At 31.0% G+C, this 22,097-nt stretch overlaps 4 protein-coding genes across 17 annotated transcripts in view; 3 read left to right on the plus strand and 1 right to left on the minus strand.

Annotated features, from left to right (window-relative positions):
• The first annotated feature begins 770 nt into the window (after positions 1-770).
• On the plus strand, positions 771-8,340 carry LOC117158248 (retinoblastoma-like protein 1). Of its 3 annotated transcripts, XR_013059411.1 has the most exons (8): positions 771-1,037; positions 1,548-2,079; positions 2,143-2,439; positions 3,464-3,561; positions 3,668-4,051; positions 4,128-5,513; positions 5,593-7,435; positions 8,152-8,340. XR_013059411.1 is itself a non-coding variant. In XM_033336931.2 (7 exons), the coding sequence occupies exons 1-7, from the start codon at positions 900-902 to the stop codon at positions 5,779-5,781; spliced, it is 3,024 nt and encodes a 1,007-aa protein (XP_033192822.1). In that variant the 5' UTR covers positions 771-899; the 3' UTR covers positions 5,782-7,542. The 3 variants fall into 3 exon arrangements, 2 of the variants coding, with proteins under 2 accessions (XP_033192822.1, XP_033192823.1); XM_033336931.2 differs by lacking the exon at positions 8,152-8,340 and having other exon boundaries at positions 5,593-7,542; XM_033336932.2 differs by lacking the exon at positions 8,152-8,340 and having other exon boundaries at positions 3,671-4,051; positions 5,593-7,542.
• Positions 8,341-8,364: 24 nt separating this feature from the next.
• Positions 8,365-12,231, plus strand: LOC117158253 (uncharacterized). The gene is made up of 4 exons (XM_076622315.1): positions 8,365-8,651; positions 8,747-9,326; positions 9,399-9,752; positions 9,822-12,231. Exons 1-3 carry the CDS (start codon positions 8,533-8,535, stop codon positions 9,711-9,713), a joined length of 1,014 nt encoding a protein of 337 aa, XP_076478430.1. The 5' UTR covers positions 8,365-8,532; the 3' UTR covers positions 9,714-9,752; positions 9,822-12,231.
• Positions 9,793-13,496, minus strand: puml (pummelig). 11 transcript variants are annotated; one of them, XM_076622310.1, is made up of 9 exons: positions 13,326-13,462; positions 12,872-12,961; positions 12,665-12,788; positions 12,361-12,437; positions 12,025-12,231; positions 11,337-11,660; positions 11,071-11,188; positions 10,730-10,943; positions 9,793-10,630 (listed from the first exon to the last, which is right to left on the minus strand). In XM_076622310.1, the coding sequence occupies exons 3-9, from the start codon at positions 12,679-12,681 to the stop codon at positions 10,394-10,396; spliced, it is 1,194 nt and encodes a 397-aa protein (XP_076478425.1). In that variant the 5' UTR covers positions 12,682-12,788; positions 12,872-12,961; positions 13,326-13,462; the 3' UTR covers positions 9,793-10,393. The 11 variants fall into 11 exon arrangements, with proteins under 11 accessions (XP_076478425.1, XP_076478424.1, XP_076478423.1 ...); XM_076622309.1 differs by having other exon boundaries at positions 12,868-12,961; XM_076622308.1 differs by having other exon boundaries at positions 12,872-13,068; positions 13,326-13,459.
• A 3,653-nt stretch (positions 13,497-17,149) lies between these two features.
• Positions 17,150-22,097, plus strand: part of LOC117158250 (synaptic vesicle membrane protein VAT-1 homolog-like) — a 35,181-nt gene continuing 30,233 nt past the window's right edge. For both annotated transcript variants that reach the window (XR_013059412.1, XM_033336940.2), the window contains exon 1: positions 17,150-17,735. Coding sequence is in view for 1 of the 2 variants with exons in the window: in XM_033336940.2 (XP_033192831.1) it covers positions 17,431-17,735 (305 nt within the window). In the remaining variant the exon portion in view is untranslated. The remainder of the gene's footprint in view (positions 17,736-22,097) is intronic.

A 22,097-nucleotide genomic window follows, 5' to 3' on the forward strand; every position in this document is an offset into this window, starting at 1 on the left:
ATACGTCGTCTATACTAAATTTAATAAATACCACACAATTTTTTCTGATGAATCATAAATTTAAACTTTGACAGATTTTGAAAACACAAATATAAGTACAAGCGAAGTTATCATATGATACCTATATTTAACATGTATGGTTTAAAATAAACGAAAAAAAAATAGATATTTTCAACGATGTAACATAAATAAGAATAACAGAAAGATGAATGTGCTAAAAGCATCTTACTTTCCACCAAATACTTTTTCACAGGTAATGCAAGTGCACAAATATTTACACACATATATATATATATATATATATCACTATAGAAGACCAATAAGAACACATCATTTTAAATTACAAAGAGTAAGATTTTGACTTTTGATTGGATAATATGTAGTATCTTAATAAAAATTTCGTGGATTCTATTAATGAATAATTTAACACATAAATTAATCTTAATCAATTTATTATTTATACGTATGATAACATTTATAAATAACAAACAATACGTTATACTCCTCTAAAATTAAAAAAATATTGTCCGAAAATTTTACCGCCCATTTTGGTTTCATTGTTTCAAAGATTGTAAAAACTACCAATTCGTATTTAATGTTTAGGAATTTTTTAAACGGACATTTTCTCATTCTTCCTGTAATCAAAGATATATTGCATAAAATACATTATTTTGAAAATAAGTCAGTTGCGGAATATATTAAATTTTCGTGCAAAATCGACCTAAGGATTTTTTTCTTATAATTGCTATTCTACATTTCCCGCCAACATGGCAAATATGGCGGAGCTCGTGTCGTTTCCCGCCAAGCCCTCACGGAGCTCTCGTATGGCGCACCTCACTTATATATCAGTATAAATTAATCGTGTTTTTTTGTGGCTTTTCTCAAGTTTTTAGATAAAAATGGGGCAGTCAGATGATGTAGAAGACTCTACTTACAGTAGACATCAAGATTTGTGTCAGAAATTGAATATGGATGCGACTGCTGCATCTGAAGCTTGGAAATCTTATGAGACTATTCGACAAAATTATACTCTTGAGGTATTTTTTGAATTACTCATTATCTTAATCATTTCACATTCTATTCATTGTTTCAGATTAATTACCGTAGTTTCTTCATCTTTGAACTATAAATCGAAAATATGTTTCTTTTACTGTTTATCTACAATATACAAATCGTTTAACTCCCCTGCTCAATGTTTAACGTTATTGAATTCGCGGTTTGTTTTACTCAACCGATTAAAGCGCACCAATTTAAAACAATAAGACTAAATGTTAGTTGCTTATATAAAGTATTTTTATTCAAACACAATAGTTAATTTATAAAAGAACCTGATGTAGAACTACCATAATTTGATCCTCTACTATTTAAAAATTGACACTGATTTTAAATATTATTGCATTCATCAATGTTTTACAATGTAATTTACTTTTGTCTACTGTTATTTACAAAATTCTATATCAGATTTATGTGTATATTTTTTAAAAGCAATATGTATACATGTATCTGTATAATTATACACGCATAGAAATTCCTGTCTGTTTTTTCAGGGTGATCAGTTACATTGGATAGGGTGTGCATTATATGTAGCTTGCCGTAAGTCATCTATACCTACTGTTGGGAAGACTGGTACTAATGTGGAAGGAAATTGTGTTTCATTGACACGTTTATTACAATTGTGTAATCTTCCTTTGATACAGTTTTTTACAAAAAGTAAATCTTGGGCTGACATGGCCAATATGTCGCAAGATTTTCGTTCAAAGATTGAGAAACTTGAAGGAAACTTTGCTGTGTCAATGGTTATATTCAAAAAGTATCAGCCAATCTTTACTGACATATTTAAAGATCCTGTAGATGATATTTCACGGCCACCAAGATCAAGGAGACATAAAGCAATGCCATGTACACCTGCAAGAGTATTTGAATTTTGTTGGACATTATTTATTTGTATAAAGGGTGCATTTCCAGATATCTCTGATGATTTAGTTAATTCTTACCATCTTCTCCTAGTGTGTTGTGATCTTATATATAGCAATGCTTTGTTGGCTAACAGGAAGGACCTATTAAATCCTAATTTTCCTGGTAAATATATGCTGGTTATGTATGCAAGAAAAAATAGATTTTTACTTATATATTTTTTGACAGGTTTACCATCAAATTTTAATGATGAAAATTATATTCCACCACAGACAGCAAATTGTATTGTTAGCTTATTATGTGAACGTCATGAAGCTATTGCTGTTGAAGCTAAAGTAATTAAGGAATATTATCTGAAAAATCATATTAATAAATTGTTCAATGAAAGAGTTCTGCGTGGTGATCAAACAAATTTCTCTGGTATTTTAGAAGCTTTATATTTTGATGGAAATAGCAAAGCTATTAACAGAGTGTATGAACAACATGTACTAAGTGTTGGAGACTTTGATGAAAGGATTTTCTTAGGTAATTTTTTTTTGTTGTTACTCTATATTAACCTTTTTTATAGCTTTTAAACTCGCTTACTACTAAGGAAACAATGCTTGTAAATAAAATAGTGCTCTTAACTGTATGCCTGTATGCTTGTTGTTATACATTTTTGCTTTCATAAACATAGGTTGCTTGTAAATCATAAATTTGAGTAAGATATGGATCTTATTATTTATTTTATCCTATATTAATTAATATAACTTATCATATATGTATGAAATTACAAATTCAGATAAAATGATATACTATTATTTCTATTTTTGTTTAGAATGTTCATAAATAGCAAATTTTCTTATTTGTATATACAATAATGCTTAAAGCGCAAGCGTGTTTTCTTATGAGTTGAAAAGAACAAGAAATGAAAGAGAATGAGAAGCAAATTCATTCAGTTGATTCTTTTAGTCACTAAATAATAGCTTATTACTTTGACTTATAAAATAATGAAATCAATATACTTATCCTTTTATCACAACATGTAGATTCTTAATGAATCTGTGAAAATTCTCTGGGACATTACTGTAATTATTTGTATAAAACCAGTAAGGTTATTTTATAGATTTGCTTATGTTTTTTTGATTTGCATTTTTTAATAAAGGACAGTTAAGGAAAGTTAATGAGCTAACAATCTTTATTTTGTCTTTTTGAATAATTTTCATTTCTTGCTGTTAATCAATTTGTGTCTGCTTTATCTTGATTGTGGTATAGCTGATTGGAGAAGAGTGAGATTAAATGGAATATCAAGTTTGGAAATTGTTGGAGAAGATATAACTTATCATGCTAAATTATCTAAACGTATTTTCATGAAAGGTAGGTTTATAGTACACCGAAAGCTGCTATAAGAAAGTAATAAGCTTGGTAGTAAATAGCATAAGGCTCTGGCATGAATGCATATAAATTCTAAATTGTTTATAAGACAGCTGTATATAATTTATCCTAAAATACTCGAAAAATGGAATATTAATATGTTACAAATATTATACATAATTTTATTTCATTTCAGGTCATGATGCCAGTAATAACATCGGTTCACCTACACAGATGATGAATGTTGGTGATCTTCATGAACAATTTCAAATGAAGAAAGAACAATATAGCGGAGTAAGTATTAAAATAATTATATATATGCATTTATCATTTTTATAAACCTTGCAATTTTAAATAAATTTTTATTGTAAAAAAATTGATGTATATTTAATGTTTATAGCAGATACAACACTTAGCTCCGCCCACTCCATTAACTGGACGCAGTTACCTCAGACCAAAAGATATTACCAATGTGACACCAGTATCCACTGCAACGCAGAGTGTAATTCGACTCCAAGCTATGTTAGCAGGTCAAACATCACCGAGCGAAAATTTGTTGCAAATCTTAAATAGTTGCTCTCAAGACGTAAAGACGCTCGTCGAGACGAAAGTCAAAGAGCTCGGAGAACTATTTTGCGCCAACTACAACAAAAGTACAAACGCGAATGATACCACGTCAGATTTTGGAAAGATGAGACTTTATTTGGGTCAAACCCTTTTCTATAGACTTCTAGAAATGATTTTAAATGACGAGAAACGCAAGAAACCAAATTATGACGTTACGGTATGTTGATTAGCGATTTAAAATTTTAATAAACTAAATCAGTAGATGAATAATATCTTATCTTGGTATGTTGTAGAATCTTCTCACGAAAGAAATCTTTATTCAGTGCTTATTTGCTTGTTGCTTAGAGATAGTCATTTACTCGTATAAAAGCAACGACAAAATCTTCCCTTGGATTTTGAATGCCTTGAGTTTAGATGCCTACTATTTCTATAAAGTGATAGAAATTATAGTTAGAGCAGAAAATCAATTATCACGCGATGTTGTAAAGCATTTGAATCAAATAGAGGAAAAGATATTAGAATCGCTTGCATGGCAAAGTGATAGTCCTTTGTGGAGTGCCATTCAATCCACGCCTGAAGGTGTACCAAGCTGCGAAGAAGTTTCTTTACCAGGCATGTTGGAAACTGTTGACCCAAATATTCCAGGACAACCCGTATTGAGAAGAATCGCTTTGGACCGTGGTACTCATCACGATGTTCAACAAAGCCCTATTTCCTCTGCTTCAGAAAGATTTCAGTCTCCTGTTGCAGCATCTGGTGTAGCTAAGAAACGTCTATTTCCTGACACTAGAATTGGTGGACAAAGCGTCTTACGAGTGACAGGTCAAAGTGTTTTACCATCAAAAGTTTTGACCATTGATGGCAATTCAAGAATACTTCTCTTACCTGAACAAATTACAGTTCCAAGATCATCTAGTGTACAATCTACAGGTACTCCGATGCAAACTGTAGCAGTTAACAGAGAGCCAGCAAAACCAAAACGAACCGGTTCTGTCGCACTATTTTTCAGGAAATTCTATAATCTAGCTAGTGTACGCATGCTAGATTTATGCGGTTCGTTAGAAATAATGGACATCGATTTAAAGAAGAAGATATGGACAATCTTTGAGTACTCTATTAAGGAACGAACAGAATTAATGAAGGACCGTCACTTAGATCAAATTTTAATGTGTGCAATTTACGTCATATGCAAGTTGGCAAAGATGGAGAAGAATTCGTTCACTGAAATCATGCGATGTTACCGATTACAACCACAAGCAGAATCTCACATATATAGATCAGTACTTATAGCTAAAACACCGTCCGGCGAATTACAGAAGAATAATGAAGAGATCGGGCAGAAAGATGTATCCGATAAAGAAACCAATGCGGCACCTCCTACACCTACAAACATGGCTGGGACTTCGCAGAACTTCGGAGAAGAAACACGTGGGGATTTAATTAAATTTTACAATACAGTATACGTACCACAGGTGAAAGAAGTGGCGAATAAGTTGGGACTAGCACGCGGAAGCGTAATGAATCTATCATTAAGTCCACTACCGAAAGGGAAACCTCCCGCGAGTTCACCGGTGAGACGTGTCACCAGTAGTATTATGACACGTACATTAGATCCGAAAGCTATTTCTGCTTCTCCAGCACCACAACTTAGTTATTGCTTTAGTCGTAGTCCTGCTAAGGTAAATTAAAATCGCATATTTCTTATGTAAAATTTTATTGTCAAATCATGTATTATACGTATTTTGTTCTTATTTATAGGATTTGGAGGCTATTAATAAAATGATGATTTCTGTCGACCCGAAAAGATCTGTGGGCAAGCGACTTTTAACGGATGAAACTGACGTGGAGATGTCAGATGGAGGACCATCTCCGATCAAAAAAACAACTACATTTGTTGCGCGTAAATTGGAAAACATAATTGGCGAACGACGTACGCAAAATCAATAAGAGAATTTAATTGAACGTTAAAATAACTTATTGAAAATATGGGTAATGAAAGGAAAACTATTTTTTTGAGACGTCGTTCTCATTGAATAAAAAAAAATTAATTAAAAAATCAAACAAATAGGAACAATCATTTTGAAGTCGAATTTTTGTTTCTTGGCTGTGTGGCTTAAAATAAATGAAATGTTCGCTCGAAATGTTCTCAGGTATGATCATGTTAGAAACAGAGAAAAAGGCCGTGTAATAACTGATCGTACGTAGAAATAGTATAATGTCATATTAGGTAAAGACAGAATTTTATTTCCAGTGCGCTTTTTTAATTATTTCAATGAATTTAATTGAAAGAAAGTTATTTTAAGCATTGTTTCAAAGGCAATAATTCCGGGATGTAAAAAAGTTAATTTGGGCATTAGATGTAGTTTAATTTTAAATATTATATTTTTGTTGTGTAAGTATTCTATATCACATGTTAATAGAGAAGATACGAAAAACATACAAGGTGGTTGGTAACTGGTGGTACAAGCGGGAAGGGGGTGATTCTACGCAAAAAAAGAAGTCGAAAATATAGAATAAAAAATTTTTTTTTTAATTTTTTTAAAAATCTACAGTGAGATCCATTATAACGAGACGTGATAAAGTGTACGCGTACCGAGCGAAAATTCAAAGTTGATTTTCTCGAAAACAAAGCCTCAAACGAAAAATTTTTTATTCTATATTTTCGACTTCTTTTTTCGCGTAGAATCACCCCCTTTCCGCTTGTATCACCAGTTACCAACCACCCTGTATATTACGTGTCTATCAATTGATGATTATGAATGAATTGTTCGATTTTCGTATTATACTGGAAATGATTCTGACTTTTATTGATATCGCTGATCAGTGATATTTTAATCAAGCTATGTACTATCTTTACAATTATATATATTAACTTATATATAATATATGATGAATTTGTAAGAGTTACGGTCATAGACGTTAAAGAAATTTTATTTTACCAGTAGATTTAAACATGCTACAAAAGCAGTCGAGTGCTCGAAGCATGCAAATACGATCTGGGTGATATTTAATTAAATGTATGATCATTTAATGTATACATATATATATTGTTTGATCTTTCGATTATAATAAGTTATTCGCGTGTCTCGGAGATTTCGTTTGTTTCGTGAACTGAGACTTTTCAATTTCCGATCACACCTAACTAGGTGCGTAATGTTAGGATGTAAGCGTTCTTTTTTCTTTTTCTTTTTCTTTTTTCAAATTTTACATTTGATCTCATTAAATTTGTCTTTTTATTGTCAAACAATACATATTAAATTACAGATAATATTATTATTAAGATTAGATCGATATTTAAATGACTTAGGGTTTAAAGGAAAGCTCTCATTTGTCCAAGAAATTTTGCATAAATGCGGAACAAAAAAAAATTTTGTAAAAAATTTGTAAGTAAAAAACGAGTCGATTATCTCGAAGAGAAGTCGTAACGCGATTGTAATAACAATATTTTCAGTATCGTTATTACGCATGATAGTTTACAGCACAAATAGTGTACTTGAAAAGTTTTCGAACTAGAACAATATAGTTCAGTGAGGAAGAGATCTTGCTTCTCATACACATACGGCAGTTCCTCTAATGACTTCTTTTAGATAAAAAAGAAATTGTAAAGAGTTTTATTGGCATATAATAATTATTAAATAGTTTATGTGTACATAGTATTGTAATTCGAAAGTAAATTAGAAAAATAAAAGGCGAAAATTTTATATGTTACATCTGCTCTAATATTACTGTGAATCTTTATGCAAATTCATATCTTTATAAACACGACTAAGGGGATGGAATTTAATTGGAGATGTGTTTCACCCTCAAAATATTATAACAAATATTTTGAATATTTTACACATTTTTACATATATCGTACATTCTGCAATTTAATTATTTTATTAAAAATTTTTGCATATCAAAAGTATTTTTAAAAATATAAAGAAATTTATAATAATTATTACATTTTTCCTTTTTATTTACAATATTTTTAATCTAATATAATGAACATTAATGACAATTAAAGGTGACTCGATTATGTAAAAGCAAATTAATATTCAGAGATTTATAGGTTAGAAAATTGAAAGATTGATTGCATGACTTTTCTCTAACCTTAGTAATACAAAACAAAAGGTGATTTCACACTAAATCGATTGCTTTTTTCTTTCTCGATATCTGGACTTTTATTCCAAATGGGATATGATGTAGTTCACATGAAATTAGAGGTTTAACTCATCATTTTAAAAATCATTTAAGAAATACAACCTTTTGAATTTTGCGATCTTTACTCATCTTTGAAAAACTTATATATTTATATTTTTAAAACTTATTTTTTAGTTGGAACATCGAAAACTATGACATTGTAAGCAAAAGAAGTCAATAATTTTGTGTTCCCTAAAATAAAACATAGCCATAAAACTATGTTAAAAAAGTAGGTTATATTTAAATAATAAAGACATCAATTTATTTTTACTGAATTAATTAACAGTTAAAGGATACATAAATGAAATACATAACCTCAATACATTCATAGTAAGTATACAAAGTTTGTTGTAACGGCAATTTGTAATAAATCTAATAATTTTATATTATTTTCATAAAAAGAGTGCTTTTGTATTATATTTAAATTACTTATGTGAAATAATATGTAAATCAATGTTTTAAATACAATATCGTATTGTGTCACGAAAAATACATCTCCACAACAAAATACAAAATATGGAAATATCAACAGTAAAACAAATTTTTCGACGCATTTTTACTGACAGCACAAAATATGATATAGTGAAACAAGCAAAAGTTATGAATAAAATTATGAACAAAAACAAACCAAAAAGGTAGTACACTCTACATTTTCTAAGCAGATGTAGATTTTATTTATTATTTCTTAATCTCCTTTTAACTAAATGGTGATTGTTTTATTTGTAAACAGGGAGTCAATCAATGATAACATAAATCCTTATGCACATGCAACTTCAACAAGTAAACTTTCTATATATACAGTGCGAAGGATGATTGTTCTAAATAAGGTTTTTATGAAGTATATTACAGATTTAATGTCAACTGGAGAGATAGTTCCTGAGATTCTAAATAAGAATATAGAGATTTCTCATGTTAAAGTAACTGCAGATTTTAAATTCATTAATGTATATTGGATAGACAATAATACTGAGAATACTGATATAGTGGAACTTTTGCAAAAATGTGCCTCTCAATTGAGGCATGAATTGTCTCAACTCCGTGTTATAGGGGTTGTACCTCCTATTAAATTTGTCAAATGTAAAGGTACAAGTATTTTAAGGGAAGTAGAACAAAAATTGAAGATTATGGACTTTGGGGAAGATCATGTATCTAGTCCATATCCAGATGCTATACAACAGATCATTACTGCTTCTGAAACTTCTGATGTTAATCAAAATGTTGAGAATGTTGAAAATAATAACTTTAGTATTACTTTGCCAGTAATGAGACATGATGTATTTGGATTAGATCATTTTCGAATTATGTCTCAGGTATATTATGTACATATGTATAATAGCTATGATTATTAATATAATATTTAAGAATATTTCTCCTTTTTGCAGATAAAATCCTCATTAAATAAATCAAAAAAAGTTACGATAAGACAAATAGAAAACATGCCATCCTCGAATTCATATTCTACATCAAATATAAAAAATAGCCCAAATTTTGTAACTAATAGGGAAGAACAGAATGAGTTTAAGCAATTTTTATATCACAGACGAAAAGAACAGAGAAAGAAAATGAAGAAATATCGAGTAGATAATTCTATTTATGATTCTGAAGAACAAAGTGACAATGATGATCTTGGAAACGATTATAATGATTTCACTGAAGACAATTATGATGAAAACATTGATTATTACAAAAAACAGTAAGGACATGATAAACAATAGGGAATTGATAGCATATAAACAGTTAGTATAGCAAATTTGTTTTATACAAACATTAATAAACTAATGTTAATGATATTTATTTTCCCACAGTTCATTTTATTTTATGTTACATTTGTGCATAATGTACAATTCAACTTCCCTCTGTAAGACCCATGTAAGTAACATGACATATTTGCAATATTTGTCCAAATTATTGATCCCATTGACTCGATTTGATTCTGATGATTTATTATATGTTTTGTTTGTGATCAATCTCAAGTATTTAAATAATTCCGCACATGTACTGTTATTCCCTTTTTCAATATTTATTATTTATTTTATCATATCTATAATCATGGCAAGAAATTGAAATTTGTACAAAAATCCAATACTCCAACATTCAACTAGTTTTCGGAAACGTAGGTGGTGGGATAATAAACTTAAACTAAGAATTGAGTACTGTCGTCCTTGAAACAATTCAAGAAATTATAAATTATAAAATTAACAAAGTAAAACATAAATTAGAAATTAAATTGTACAATAATATTAATCAACACGTGATTCTTGTTTGGTATACTGCAGTACATGTATACCTAATCTAAATCACATAAATCATCCAATTCGTCCGAATGGATATTAAAGTCAATAGAGTATGATTTAACAATAAAATTTTATACTAAATTTCAACTAGATCGCGTTTGTGGCGTGTTCAATTCCTGTTCCTGAACGGTTTTAGAGTCAACTTCCTCGTTAGTTAAAATAAGTGGAATTTGTTGTTCATTTATATTTTTAATGTTTGAACGAATATCTGATACTGTTAAATGGGATATCGAATCACTTAGATTGCATGCTTCTAATACATATTTATTGAAAATTTCACTTTTATCAGCATAAACATGATGTCCTGCTCCTGTTATGGCCTATAATCAATCAAAATATACCATTGAAATAACTTAAAATTCATAATTCGTTCTCGAAATTCTTTCTAGATCTTTATATCTTCTTTTTTATGTTCTTACCTGAACATTAATGTACGACAATGCTCTAGCTTGTTTAAGTGTTTCCCAAGATGAATTATCGACCCAAGATCGACTACCATATAATAGAGTTATGGGAATATCTGGACTTAGTTTATCCATTCTCCTAACAATAGGATTTTTGGCCCAACCAAAATGTTGCATCATCGCATGAAATGCACTCTCACCACTTTTCATTGGACATGTGAAAATGTAACTTTTACATTTTATATTTAAAAACTCATATATGAAAAATTCGTTCAATGAAGTTAAGAACGTAAGACTTCAAAATCTGTGTGAATTCAAAAATTTTTATTCTATATTTAAAGATTTTAAATACTTACGATGGTGTTTGGGCATTACATTGATGCAAATACTGTGAAATCACAGCAGTGTCATCCTTTAATACAGGTGCAAATTTTTTTACTATATCTGGCCTTGTTTTTTCAATTAACCACTGCCCTAAAAGAAATAACATTTTATATACTATGAAATACTACATATTTTATATAAACATGAATACATATTATATACTACTATATATACCAATAGTACAAAATTTTACATCTCAAAAATTGGCACATGAAAATGTGATAGAATAAGAACTAACCAAATGGACCAGCTACTCTCACTGGCCATAGTGGGTTTAATGGTTCCATTATATATGCTATAACTTTTACCCACATAGGAGCTCTGGAAATTCGTTCTACAGGTCTTTCAGGGAATCCCCAAGGATCAGCAAGAATTAGATGTTTTATTCTTTCAGGGTATTGCATACTATATGATGCTGCAAGGAAACCGCCCATTGAATGACCTAACAGCACAAATTTCTCTAACTGCATCTCCCTGCGCCACTCCTCTATGGAACGAACTAGTTGACTCTCAGCTACTTGTGCTTCATTGCTAAAAACAGGACGACTACTTCTACCAAAACCTGGATAACAAGAATTAATTGTTTTACATAAAACATCAAATACACAAAAACATAATTGTACATTATAGATCAACAAATCAATTTAATACTAATTTGTGATTATATGATCTTATAGGTAAATAAATACAGTGATACCAACTGTCACTCTTTGAAAAATATGCAACATCATTTGTTTCACAAATTATATATAATTCCAAAGTTCAATCTCAGTCATCTATGAGTCATGCATGATAGCTACTGTATTAAAGAACAAAGTATATATCTGAACAGCTTACTTTGAAAAATAATTGGATAAAATTGAAGATTTATATCTATTATATGTAATAAGACTTTTAAGAGATTTATAATTTCCTTCTATTTTTACCTAATATATCAATGGCATACACTGGTCTCTGTGAAGCCAAAGCATCAAGATTTAAACACCATAATGCTACACCTGCCCCTAAACCATGCAACAGAACAATTGGTGTGTTTGGTGATTCTTCATTTAAAGAAATGGTCCATATTTTATCTGACGTTCCTACAACTGGTCCTATGTCCACATACCATCCTCGATATGTAGTTTTCAAACCTACATTGTCAAAATATAGTAATTGTTAAATCAAATAATCATTACCCTATTTGAAATTATCCTGTTAAGTTGTAAATCTACTTTACCGTATAAACATTAAATGGGAAATAAATAATTTAAGTAACTTACAAGAAAGAATTTTTTTCTCAACAGAACGTAACATAGCTGAAGATGAGCCAGACCAGCTAAACCATTCCCAAAACCAGCTAGTGAATAAAAAAAGATTTATTATTCATGAATAAAAAATGTTTTTCATACATAAACAATAAACTTTACTAAACCTTTCATAAATTTTACATTATATCATGCATTACATATTTATAAAATTACATTTTTATAACAGTATTTTTTACATAAAAACAATATTAATTATTAAAAATAGAATAATAACAAGAAGGATTTTTAATTTAACGAAATTTTTCATGGTACATACCATTGATCACGTATCATTGTATTTTGTTTTTTTTCGATACTGTTACAATGTAGTTTTACAAATGTCACGTTGCAATTTATATGACACTGAACTTGAAAAATTGCCTCATGTTATATAATAAATCCTGACAAGCATGTTAAACGTGAGATCTGTGTAGTTTCAATTTTGAAGACTTGTAATGCGTAAATTACGAAATAAATTACCTACGTGCTTGTACGTAAAATATAACTTGAAATCGGATTAACTACATATTTCTTTGGTTATGATTCTTCGTGCTAAAATTGTTTGGCGCGTGACCTTGAAATGCAACCCAACATAATATAGTTAATTCTTTGACTTCCATATTCATTTTTCTTTCTATACATCTATGTAATGTTTCAAAATACTTCTATGTGTGCGGTTATCTATAATATAAATCTATTAATTACAACGATAATTTCTATTGCCAACATTGAAACGCGCGTCGAAATTTTTTAACTTAAATCTTGAACACGAAAGATGATGCAATCGTGATAATGAAATTATAATAAATTCTGAACGACGCTGTGTGTTTGATGTCGCCGAAACACATGGAAAAACCAATCAGTTTGAACTAAGAAAAAAATAATAATGTGATTGACAGTCATGAAGGAGGAGATATTTAAAATCGTTTGATTCGTACCTTTTCGATCTGACAATTTCATGATTTGCCATTAGCTTTTACGGTGCTGTCGTTGTTCGAATACGATGATTTCTTTGTAGACAATGTTAGAAAAACAGTGCGTCGACGTAGCCAATTCTATTATCTAGTCTGCGTCGATTCGAGTATACTGTCTGTTGAAGAGCGAAAGAGTGGGAGAATCAGCTGATGTACATATGTGCTGATGTGCTGAAGAATTTGTGGAGTTTCTTCTTTCATGAAATACAAAATACAAGTTTTATCGTTTATTGTTATATGTATATATATAAATTTTTTTTCAAACTACGCAATAATTACTTTATTATCAGCACATTAGTTTTCGAAAGTTCTATTACGATAATAAACAAAGTGTTGCATCTAGCGAATGTAATTTAACCTAAAAACTTTCACGATAACCAACATTAACATGTAGATGTATATATTGTATATTATGAATATTTTAGTTTTTTTTAAAGGAAGAAAGAAACTGATTGTTTGTTTACTAGCATTCGTATTATTCTAGCGTAGTTTATATTATTCGTTATCTTGTAAGTTAGAGAAGTTCATGGCGATTTGATATGAACGATAATTCAATTTTATAATAATTCCCATTAGATAATATTATATCTATATTACTTACAGTTTCTTTTTAACATATATCGTTTTATATTTAAATTCTGGCATATAAATTAATGTGAAACTTACAGAGAATAAAATATATTGGAAATGATAGAATATATCGATTTGTGAAAGACAGCGATTAAAGAAAAAAAGAATGTCGTATATTGTTGTCGGAAAAGGTATAGAAATAGGTGTTTTATACATTGATAAGAGGAAAAACAGGTTAACATCGATTACATCGATTACACAAAATTAATGGTTAAGATCTTATTTTTGTTTCCAATTAATAATTTAAAATATTTTCAACTTTTGAATAATTAAATTATCCGCATGATTAACATTGGTCTTTATAGTCTCATAAAGTAAATGAAACTAATACTTTATCTTTGTAACACGCAACAAAGTGTAAGCGTAGTACAATGAAGAATACCAGACAAGGCATTTTATAATGATCAGAGAGCTTCTATACACAGGCTCCTGGGTGCTTTTGGCTCTCCCGACAATATGAGCTATTCATCCCAATCAGCACATCCTCATTGCACCCATGCACAATTCTCATTACTCGGTCCTATTGTTTCGGGAATTCAGACTTATACGATAAGTATAGTTTTATACTTACACTTCTATTAGAAGTAGTATCTATAAAAACATGATAAAACTGGATTAACAAAGTTAAGCGATAAAAAATAATAATTAAAAAAAGAGATATATATGTATATTTGTCGTCCTTTTGTTAATGAAAGATACAACCGATAATATACAATAAGAAAGTCATAAATGATAATGGAAAACGAAGGGAACTGTAAAACACGTTCAATACCACCAGAGCTAGAAATCGATAACTTTGTTAACTGAACTGTAGACCATTATAAATATTTTTCTTAATTGATGTTTATACAGTATTCAAAATATAATTTCATTTTAGGTACAGTAATGTATGTTTCTTGATAATATGTAAACATAGGAAAAAGATTGGTTAGTGAAGGAAAAAAATGAAATGCTCTCGTATAATATCCCCACCCATTTAAAAGAGTAGATCATATTGTTTTCATTTCATTAGATATAGTAAAAGAAATATATAAAGGACATAAGAAAGGTAACAAGTATTTACATTTCGATAAACGTATTCAAAGAAAAATGATTGTGCCTATATCTATATTCGATGTAATGCATAGCGTACGTGGCGCAAGGATACAAGTACAATTCGGGCGTCGTCTGCTGGCACTACTTTCTTGTCTGCCAGTCAGAAAGGAGAATCTCGAATGAAACGAATAATAATTTCCATGCGTAAGACTGCATATTGCATTGAATTGCCATTTCATTAATCCTGAATAAATTATGTCAACTCTAACCCATAGGTAATTTATCTTTAAAATCATAATAGATAATTCATCTTTTGTTCAAGTAAAGACAGTTTTTATTTCCTGAATAAAAATTTTCTACATAATTATATAATAATTCTTACTTTTCATGCTTTTTAAATGTTAATTCTAACCTATTGTAATGGCAAATAATAAAGTAAAAACTTACTTTCATTTTTATTGTTTTTATGTTTATGGTAAAAATGTATCTTTATACTTCATTTTTGTGGGACAATGGCATATGCTTCAAACTAATCGATAATTCACGAATACAATTCGAAGCTTGTTTTCAAATATCGTGAATATATATGCATCGCTCATTCTCCATTGTTCTTTGACGACGCAATTAGCTATCAACGTGAAAGAAACCACTTTTCTTCGACGTATCTGCGTTAGTGATTCACGATACAAAGGCGTACCCCTCAAACTTTATGCCTTTCTGTAGTATCGAATTAATTTCCACGCGTAACTCTCTCTCTCTCTCTCTCTCTCTCTGTCTAACGTTTCAATCGCATTTTCTATTCGAGAAGCGTTCGTTTAATCCTGAATCCGTTATTGGAATAATTAATTGAAATATTTAATTCGCATAATTCCATTTTTAACGATATAGCTCAATTATGCAGATAATTGATTTTATTCATTTTAGCCATCTTCATGTTATATCTACGTTTACATATCTACTAATATTAATCATCGATCTCGTACAGAGTAAGTTATTCGTGACTTTATTGCGAACAGTATAAAAAAAAGCAATCATTTAGATGCCTTATAATCAGGCATAATATACAATATTTCTTAGTAATGACCTCGATACCATGATCAATGAGAACACGAATTTGTTCGTATTTTTTCTTCTGTTCGCATGCAACATTATACTACAACAATCTATGATAGATGTGGAGTCTCATAATCAAACATTAGTCATTGTTAGATTATGGTAAATGATATCATGTTGTTTTGTAAAACAGGTTTCGAGTACAATACATAGTTAATGCAAAACGAGGAAGTTCACCTAGAAGATAAAAACATTTATTCAATCTTATCGTTAAAGATCGTTTGTTTAATATGGTTCAATCTTGTCAACTTATTATCATCCATTTATCATTTATCACTGAGCGTTGACTGCCACTCGAATTATATATATTTTGTCCTGTTGGTGTCACAATAAATTGAAATATACTATACCATAAGATTTAATTTTTGAAAAATATTATGTCACATTTGCGCACTTTCTTCTGTCAATGTTACTTGAGTCATTCACATTGTTGACAATTTGCTAGTCCAGAAAATTTATTTTATTTTAATGATTCCAAAAAATTTAGTAACATGGCTCACCAATGACTAGAATACGAATTTTTATACATTTATGGGAAACTTGAAGATGCAAAAATGCACAAATTGCATATAACGTATATAAAATATTCCATAAAACATGTATTATGACGTGCAATAAATCTCTATTTAAATACCATTTTTTTCGTTGTATTCATAAAAATTTGGATTTGCATAAGCATCCTTAGTCTATCGATAACCACCATGGCAGCTAACATGTTAAAAAGGATGCATGACAAGCATTGAATCGATCGATTCGAAAATCGTAGTCGAAGATGCGTGGGTTAATGCAAATTTACCCAGAGGAGGGGAACTACTTTTTAATCGCGAACACCAATGTTCCACGACTCGCGGCACCTGTCATACTATGCGCAATGTAGTTTAACGTAGCGGTGAACGGTGGGACGCGCAGCTATATTCTGATTGGTGGGTTGTAAGGGGCGCGCGGTTGCTAAGCAACGGCAACACCGCGCGCGTCACCGGCCGGCGTAGCCGGCACCAAACGTTCCCTGCCACTGTGGCGGAAAATTGCGCAGAACAACGTTAGCTCTCGTCGGGTGCAAACGTGCTAGCGGTCTTGATTAACGCGGTAGGGATACAGAGAGAAAGAGACAGGACTCATTGAGGCATTTTCCTTCTTTCTTGCTCCTGTCAATTTTTTCATTAATTATTAATACAAAGGCAAAAGAACCCTTCGTGGTCGTTCTATTGAAAAAGAAGTTACGCGCTTCTAGCGAGAAAAAGGAGCGATAGAGCTACGTTTTTGAGTAGAGCGAAAGAAATCGAGAGGAAAGATGGCAGAGGACAAGAACGAGACAAGCCCGAGCGCCGAGGGTGAAAAGCCACCTCAGGAAGCGACGCCGTCTAAGCAAGAGAAAGAAGAGCCAAAGGAAAGCAAAGAAGAAGAAAAGAAAGTCGAAGAGAATGGCGACGGTGATAATAAACCGAAGGAGAACGGCGAGGAGAAATCCACGCCAGAGCCGAAGGACATGCGGGCTATTGTACTGAATGGTTTCGGCGGATTGAAAAGTGTCAAGGCTTTGAGGAAGCCCGAGCCCACCCTCGCGGAGGGAGAGGTCCTCATCAGAGTCAAAGCATGGTAAGTTTTATTTTAATCTGTATGCACGTATTTTCGTATTATCTATATATAGTACTAGAATGCGGATTTCATATTTTTGAGAATATCATTAAAAAGGTGGAATGTTAGTGGGAAATTGTTTTATTTATAAAGAGCACTATGCTTTGGATATTTTATATAGTTTTATATTATTTTATATATTGTTCATATTACGTACATTCTGTGCAAATTTGTGCCCTCAAATTTCTTATAAACGCATAAAAATCCGCAGTTTATTTGCTACCAATTGATCGAATAGTTTAATAGTCAATTGGTCGAACAGTTTAATGATCCGTACAGTAGTGCTTCTCTAAGTGATAATAGTTGACACTATCTGGCCAATTATTGGATATATTGAGAATATATTTCTTGGAAATTCACCAGAAAGAACACTTGATATATTTGTCTATTCTACATACGTAATACAAAAGGGCTACTCCAAAAAATCACCAATGGTAGACATAATGACGGTTAGCCAACAAAGCAGAATCTTGGTTGGTTAATGTAGTACTACTATATAAAATATGCAATAAAATACGAATAACGCGTCAGTTAATGGTAAAAGTTCTAATCTGACTAAAATTTCATAATTCATAATTCTTCATAGAAGTTTGATAGATTTATGGCAGTAGATTTTTTGCATCGCTTGAATGATTCTTTTTATAAAGTATATAGCAAAGAGGTTTGATTTCTTCCTTCTATTTTTTTATGTACTTTTTATTTTTATTCCCTTGGTACAAGTTTACTTTAGTCGTAGATAGTTCCGATGTAAAATCAATAGTCGTATTAACAATTTTTTCATTTTATCGATAAATTCGTGTGAATCGGATGAAAAGTAAAGGAAGTTAATTAAGATTAATGTGACGTTAACGGAATCAAGCGACATTTTGATAGCGTCTCTTATCCTGTTTGAATATAAAGCAGTTAAAGGCCGCTAAATATGGTTGGTTTTACTAACCAGAGACCCGTATTAACGCGTATAGAATATCTTTCCTTTATTTCTTTAGTTTTATACCAGTGACTGATAATAATTGTTCGTTATCGAAAAATTTTCAAGTAAACCTAAAGTTTATAATTCATAATACGTATATTATGTAGATACAACTCGCATTACGTTTCGGTAGTTTGTTATTCGTTTCAATCAAGGTGAATCGCCGGGAAGAAAACAAAATAGAAAATATAGTGTCGAGGTTCCGATCTCCTAGCGAACAGACCGTTACAATACCACTGCATCTTTGAAATTTAAGGCGTGGTATCTGCTCCCCGAGACGTTGGTAATTAGAATTTCATTGCTACGTTACGAAGCGGATGAGTAATTTTATAACGGATACGAAGGAATTTTAATAAAAACATTTAATGGTTTTGCATGCGTACATGTTCCACTCGTTTAGTTTAAAATTATGTCCTAAGTATTTCTCGGCACAAGGTCACTTTAATATACAATCAATTTCTAAACAAGATTTATTCCTTATTCCGATACTAGTTGAATTTCGTTTAATATTTTATACAATATATTATTTATAATTTATTATATGTAAATGAAAAATTAAATAATATTTGGTAAATTTTTTAATGAACATTTTTTAAAAATATAATTCACTTCTAAAATTATTTCTTTCTGTTTTAAAAGCAAGAATGTAAAGAATGCTTTTACAATTGAGTAATTGAAGAATATTTCCGGATTAAGAATAAAATTCATTCGAAAGAAATCCAATACGGTATAAAGAAATCACTATTTTCTCGAGAAAACAACGTACCTGCATCTAATGAACCGATGTATTGAAAGTTTTGCATCATAGAATATTGTGCACTGAATATTATTAGCAACAATTGTCAGTCGTCAGAACACGATGCAGTCTGTAGGCTAAACAGGCAGTTACATTTATAGAATACTTATCCATGTGTTTAATGTCCGTGTATGCGTCCGCAATATACGAAACGGAGTTTGATAAGCCGTTTAACTGCAACTTTGTTGAGTATCCGGGGGTACAGTTTTGTCTTGTCCATCTATCTTTACAATTCACATTGAGAAGTTCGATCGTGTTGCTATGTACATGTTCGTATGTAAGTGTGCACACATTTTAGTATATATATATATACGTACATATGAAAATGAATCGAATAAAATTAAAATGTTATTATGGTTATGGCTATGTATTACATCGGAAGTAGCCAGCCTTTGGAAAACCGCGTCTGATAGCTCTATGTACGATCCATTAATTCGGACGTGGGAAAAAGGATTATTAGATAGGTAACCATGCCATTAATGCATGTACTTAACTACGACATACAAGGGATATTCGGGAATATTTAGTTCCTGCATTACGTTTATACATTATGTGGTACATAGCATTGGTTTGTTCTAGGGAATTGATATACTACAAAAATCATCAATTTTGAAATATTTACAAGAATAATTATTGTGAAAGTAAGTTATTTATTAAGATAATTATTGAACAAAATACTATTTAATAAGAACGATATTATAATTCGGAGCAGGATTGTTTTTAATTATTTTGTAATTATGTAGATTTTATTAGAGATTTCCAAAATCTAAAGAATATTGACTTTATTGTAAAAGAAAACAGATTTTTCTTTCACTAAATAGTTGAATAATTGATAATTTTCTGTTTCAAATCAATTCCTTAAAATATGTTTTTTTCTTATCTGTGTCACTCTTCTAACCGATATTATTCACATAAGTGAATTACAATTGCAAAAATCCAAGATTTCGACCACTTTTAATACCCTATTTTTTTTCTAATAAATTTCACTTTCTTCGTTACTTACATTTTGAACTCTTTTTTCATTCTCCGCGATCGTACTCGTGTCACCGTAGCGTTACAAATGGCGTGCGGATATTACGACTAATTTTCAAGCGATAAACCAGCGCTATCTCCCGTACCTTACGATGTATGCTGTAAGGTATTTCAATATTTTTACGATTATGAAAAGACAAAAATGTTTCTATTTTCCTTTCTTTTGTGCAATTATATAAAACACTGAGTTCGTTCGCGAAACTTCGTCTTTTAGAAAGCGTTATATGTTCGTAAAATTCGCACGACCATTTGCGCAGTACTCTAATCAATGATGATGTTATGGAGATGCAAAAGATCTGTTCAACATTTCGAATCCTACTTTCTTTGCTTTCTTTGATTTATTATTACATATTGTATTTTACGTAAAGCTCTATTCTTAGCCTATAAAGCCTATTTCTCGCAAGAGAGCTTATAATATTAACAGTCCACTCGAAACAAGTTTGCTTAAATAATTCAAACGTCAATGTTATTGCCACTTGTCGATATTCGTAAGATTGCTGCTCTGTCAATAGGGAAATTCTGATAACATCCGATGACAATACTTTTTCTTTGCCGAACAATTGAGTAATAAATACTTTACAAACGGATTTTCTGAAAAATTTACTTTTCGTAATTTCGTCGTTCTTTTATTCGACATTATGTGTTTCTTCAACACAAAGTCGCATCCGCTTCTGCACCATGGTAACGGGGATAATGATATTGGGGCTGCTAACGCCTGAAACTCACTGTTCGCTAAATAGTGAAGGTTAGGTATCCAGAATTCTTGACCATGAAAAAATCAGTTCTGAGTATATACGGCTCTTTTTCCTATTTGCAGATAGCTCTAGCTCGTGAAGCGTGTTTTTTTTTTCTCTTCTCGAAGTGACCATAGTATGTACATAATATGTAACAGAAAGAGAGAGTAGTAGAGAAGGATAGCGAATATAGGGGGAGAATCGGATTCGCCAAAGGCGTGCGGACCTTTTCACGCGTGAGTCACGTTTCATAAAAGCGATTGGGATTGATGAGAAAATAGCCCCCATAGAAAGATATCACGCTGCCAATGCTTGCTCGAATGAATTTGTCTGCACGACTACAGACGTTCGTTACACGCTGCTGCTGGCACCCCTGCGTATGCGCGCGACGCGCCCAGAGAAGAGTGCCTCGCTTGAAATCGCTGGGAGAGAAATCCGGGCCACTCTAGGTAATTCGATTGTCTTTAGAAAATGTTTGTCAATGAGTATTATCGAAAGTACTCTTGATTATTTCTTAATGAGCAAATGGATACTCCTTTTGGAGGAACTATAACGAGAACTTATAATACTACGTAATATAAATATATATGTAACAATAATTTCACTCTCCGAGGTAATAAATTAAAAATTGCTTTCGATTAGAGGTTAGAATAAAACACAACGGAAACTGACAAACTTTTCAGTATGAAACAAATTTTCATTTATACGATGCTGACTATAAGAAGAGTTGTTGGTCACATATGCAGCGATTTGGCAAAAGTTTCGTGTTTTAACGATCGTTAAGAATTGTC

Source organism: Bombus vancouverensis, chromosome 10 (assembly GCF_051014615.1).
Source record: "Bombus vancouverensis nearcticus chromosome 10, iyBomVanc1_principal, whole genome shotgun sequence".
Lineage (NCBI taxonomy): Eukaryota > Metazoa > Arthropoda > Insecta > Hymenoptera > Apidae > Bombus > Bombus vancouverensis.

Excerpts from the sequence above, each read along its gene's own strand:
- LOC117158248 (XM_033336931.2), top strand. The coding sequence starts at position 900 with ATGGGGCAGTCAGATGATGTAGAAGACTCTACTTACAGTAGACATCAA. Across the intron at positions 1,038-1,547 it reads GACAAAATTATACTCTTGAG|GGTGATCAGTTACATTGGAT; the intron begins GTATTTTTTGAA and ends CTGTTTTTTCAG. Across the intron at positions 3,562-3,667 it reads AGAAAGAACAATATAGCGGA|CAGATACAACACTTAGCTCC; the intron begins GTAAGTATTAAA and ends TAATGTTTATAG.
- LOC117158253 (XM_076622315.1), top strand. The coding sequence starts at position 8,533 with ATGGAAATATCAACAGTAAAACAAATTTTTCGACGCATTTTTACTGAC. Across the intron at positions 8,652-8,746 it reads AACAAAAACAAACCAAAAAG|GGAGTCAATCAATGATAACA; the intron begins GTAGTACACTCT and ends ATTTGTAAACAG. Across the intron at positions 9,327-9,398 it reads ATTTTCGAATTATGTCTCAG|ATAAAATCCTCATTAAATAA; the intron begins GTATATTATGTA and ends TCCTTTTTGCAG.
- puml (XM_076622306.1), bottom strand. The coding sequence starts at position 13,357 with ATGGCAAATCATGAAATTGTCAGATCGAAAAG. Across the intron at positions 12,232-12,360 it reads TGAGAAAAAAATTCTTTCTT|GTTTGAAAACTACATATCGA; the intron begins GTAAGTTACTTA and ends TTGACAATGTAG. Across the intron at positions 11,661-12,024 it reads GTATGCCATTGATATATTAG|GTTTTGGTAGAAGTAGTCGT; the intron begins GTAAAAATAGAA and ends CTTGTTATCCAG.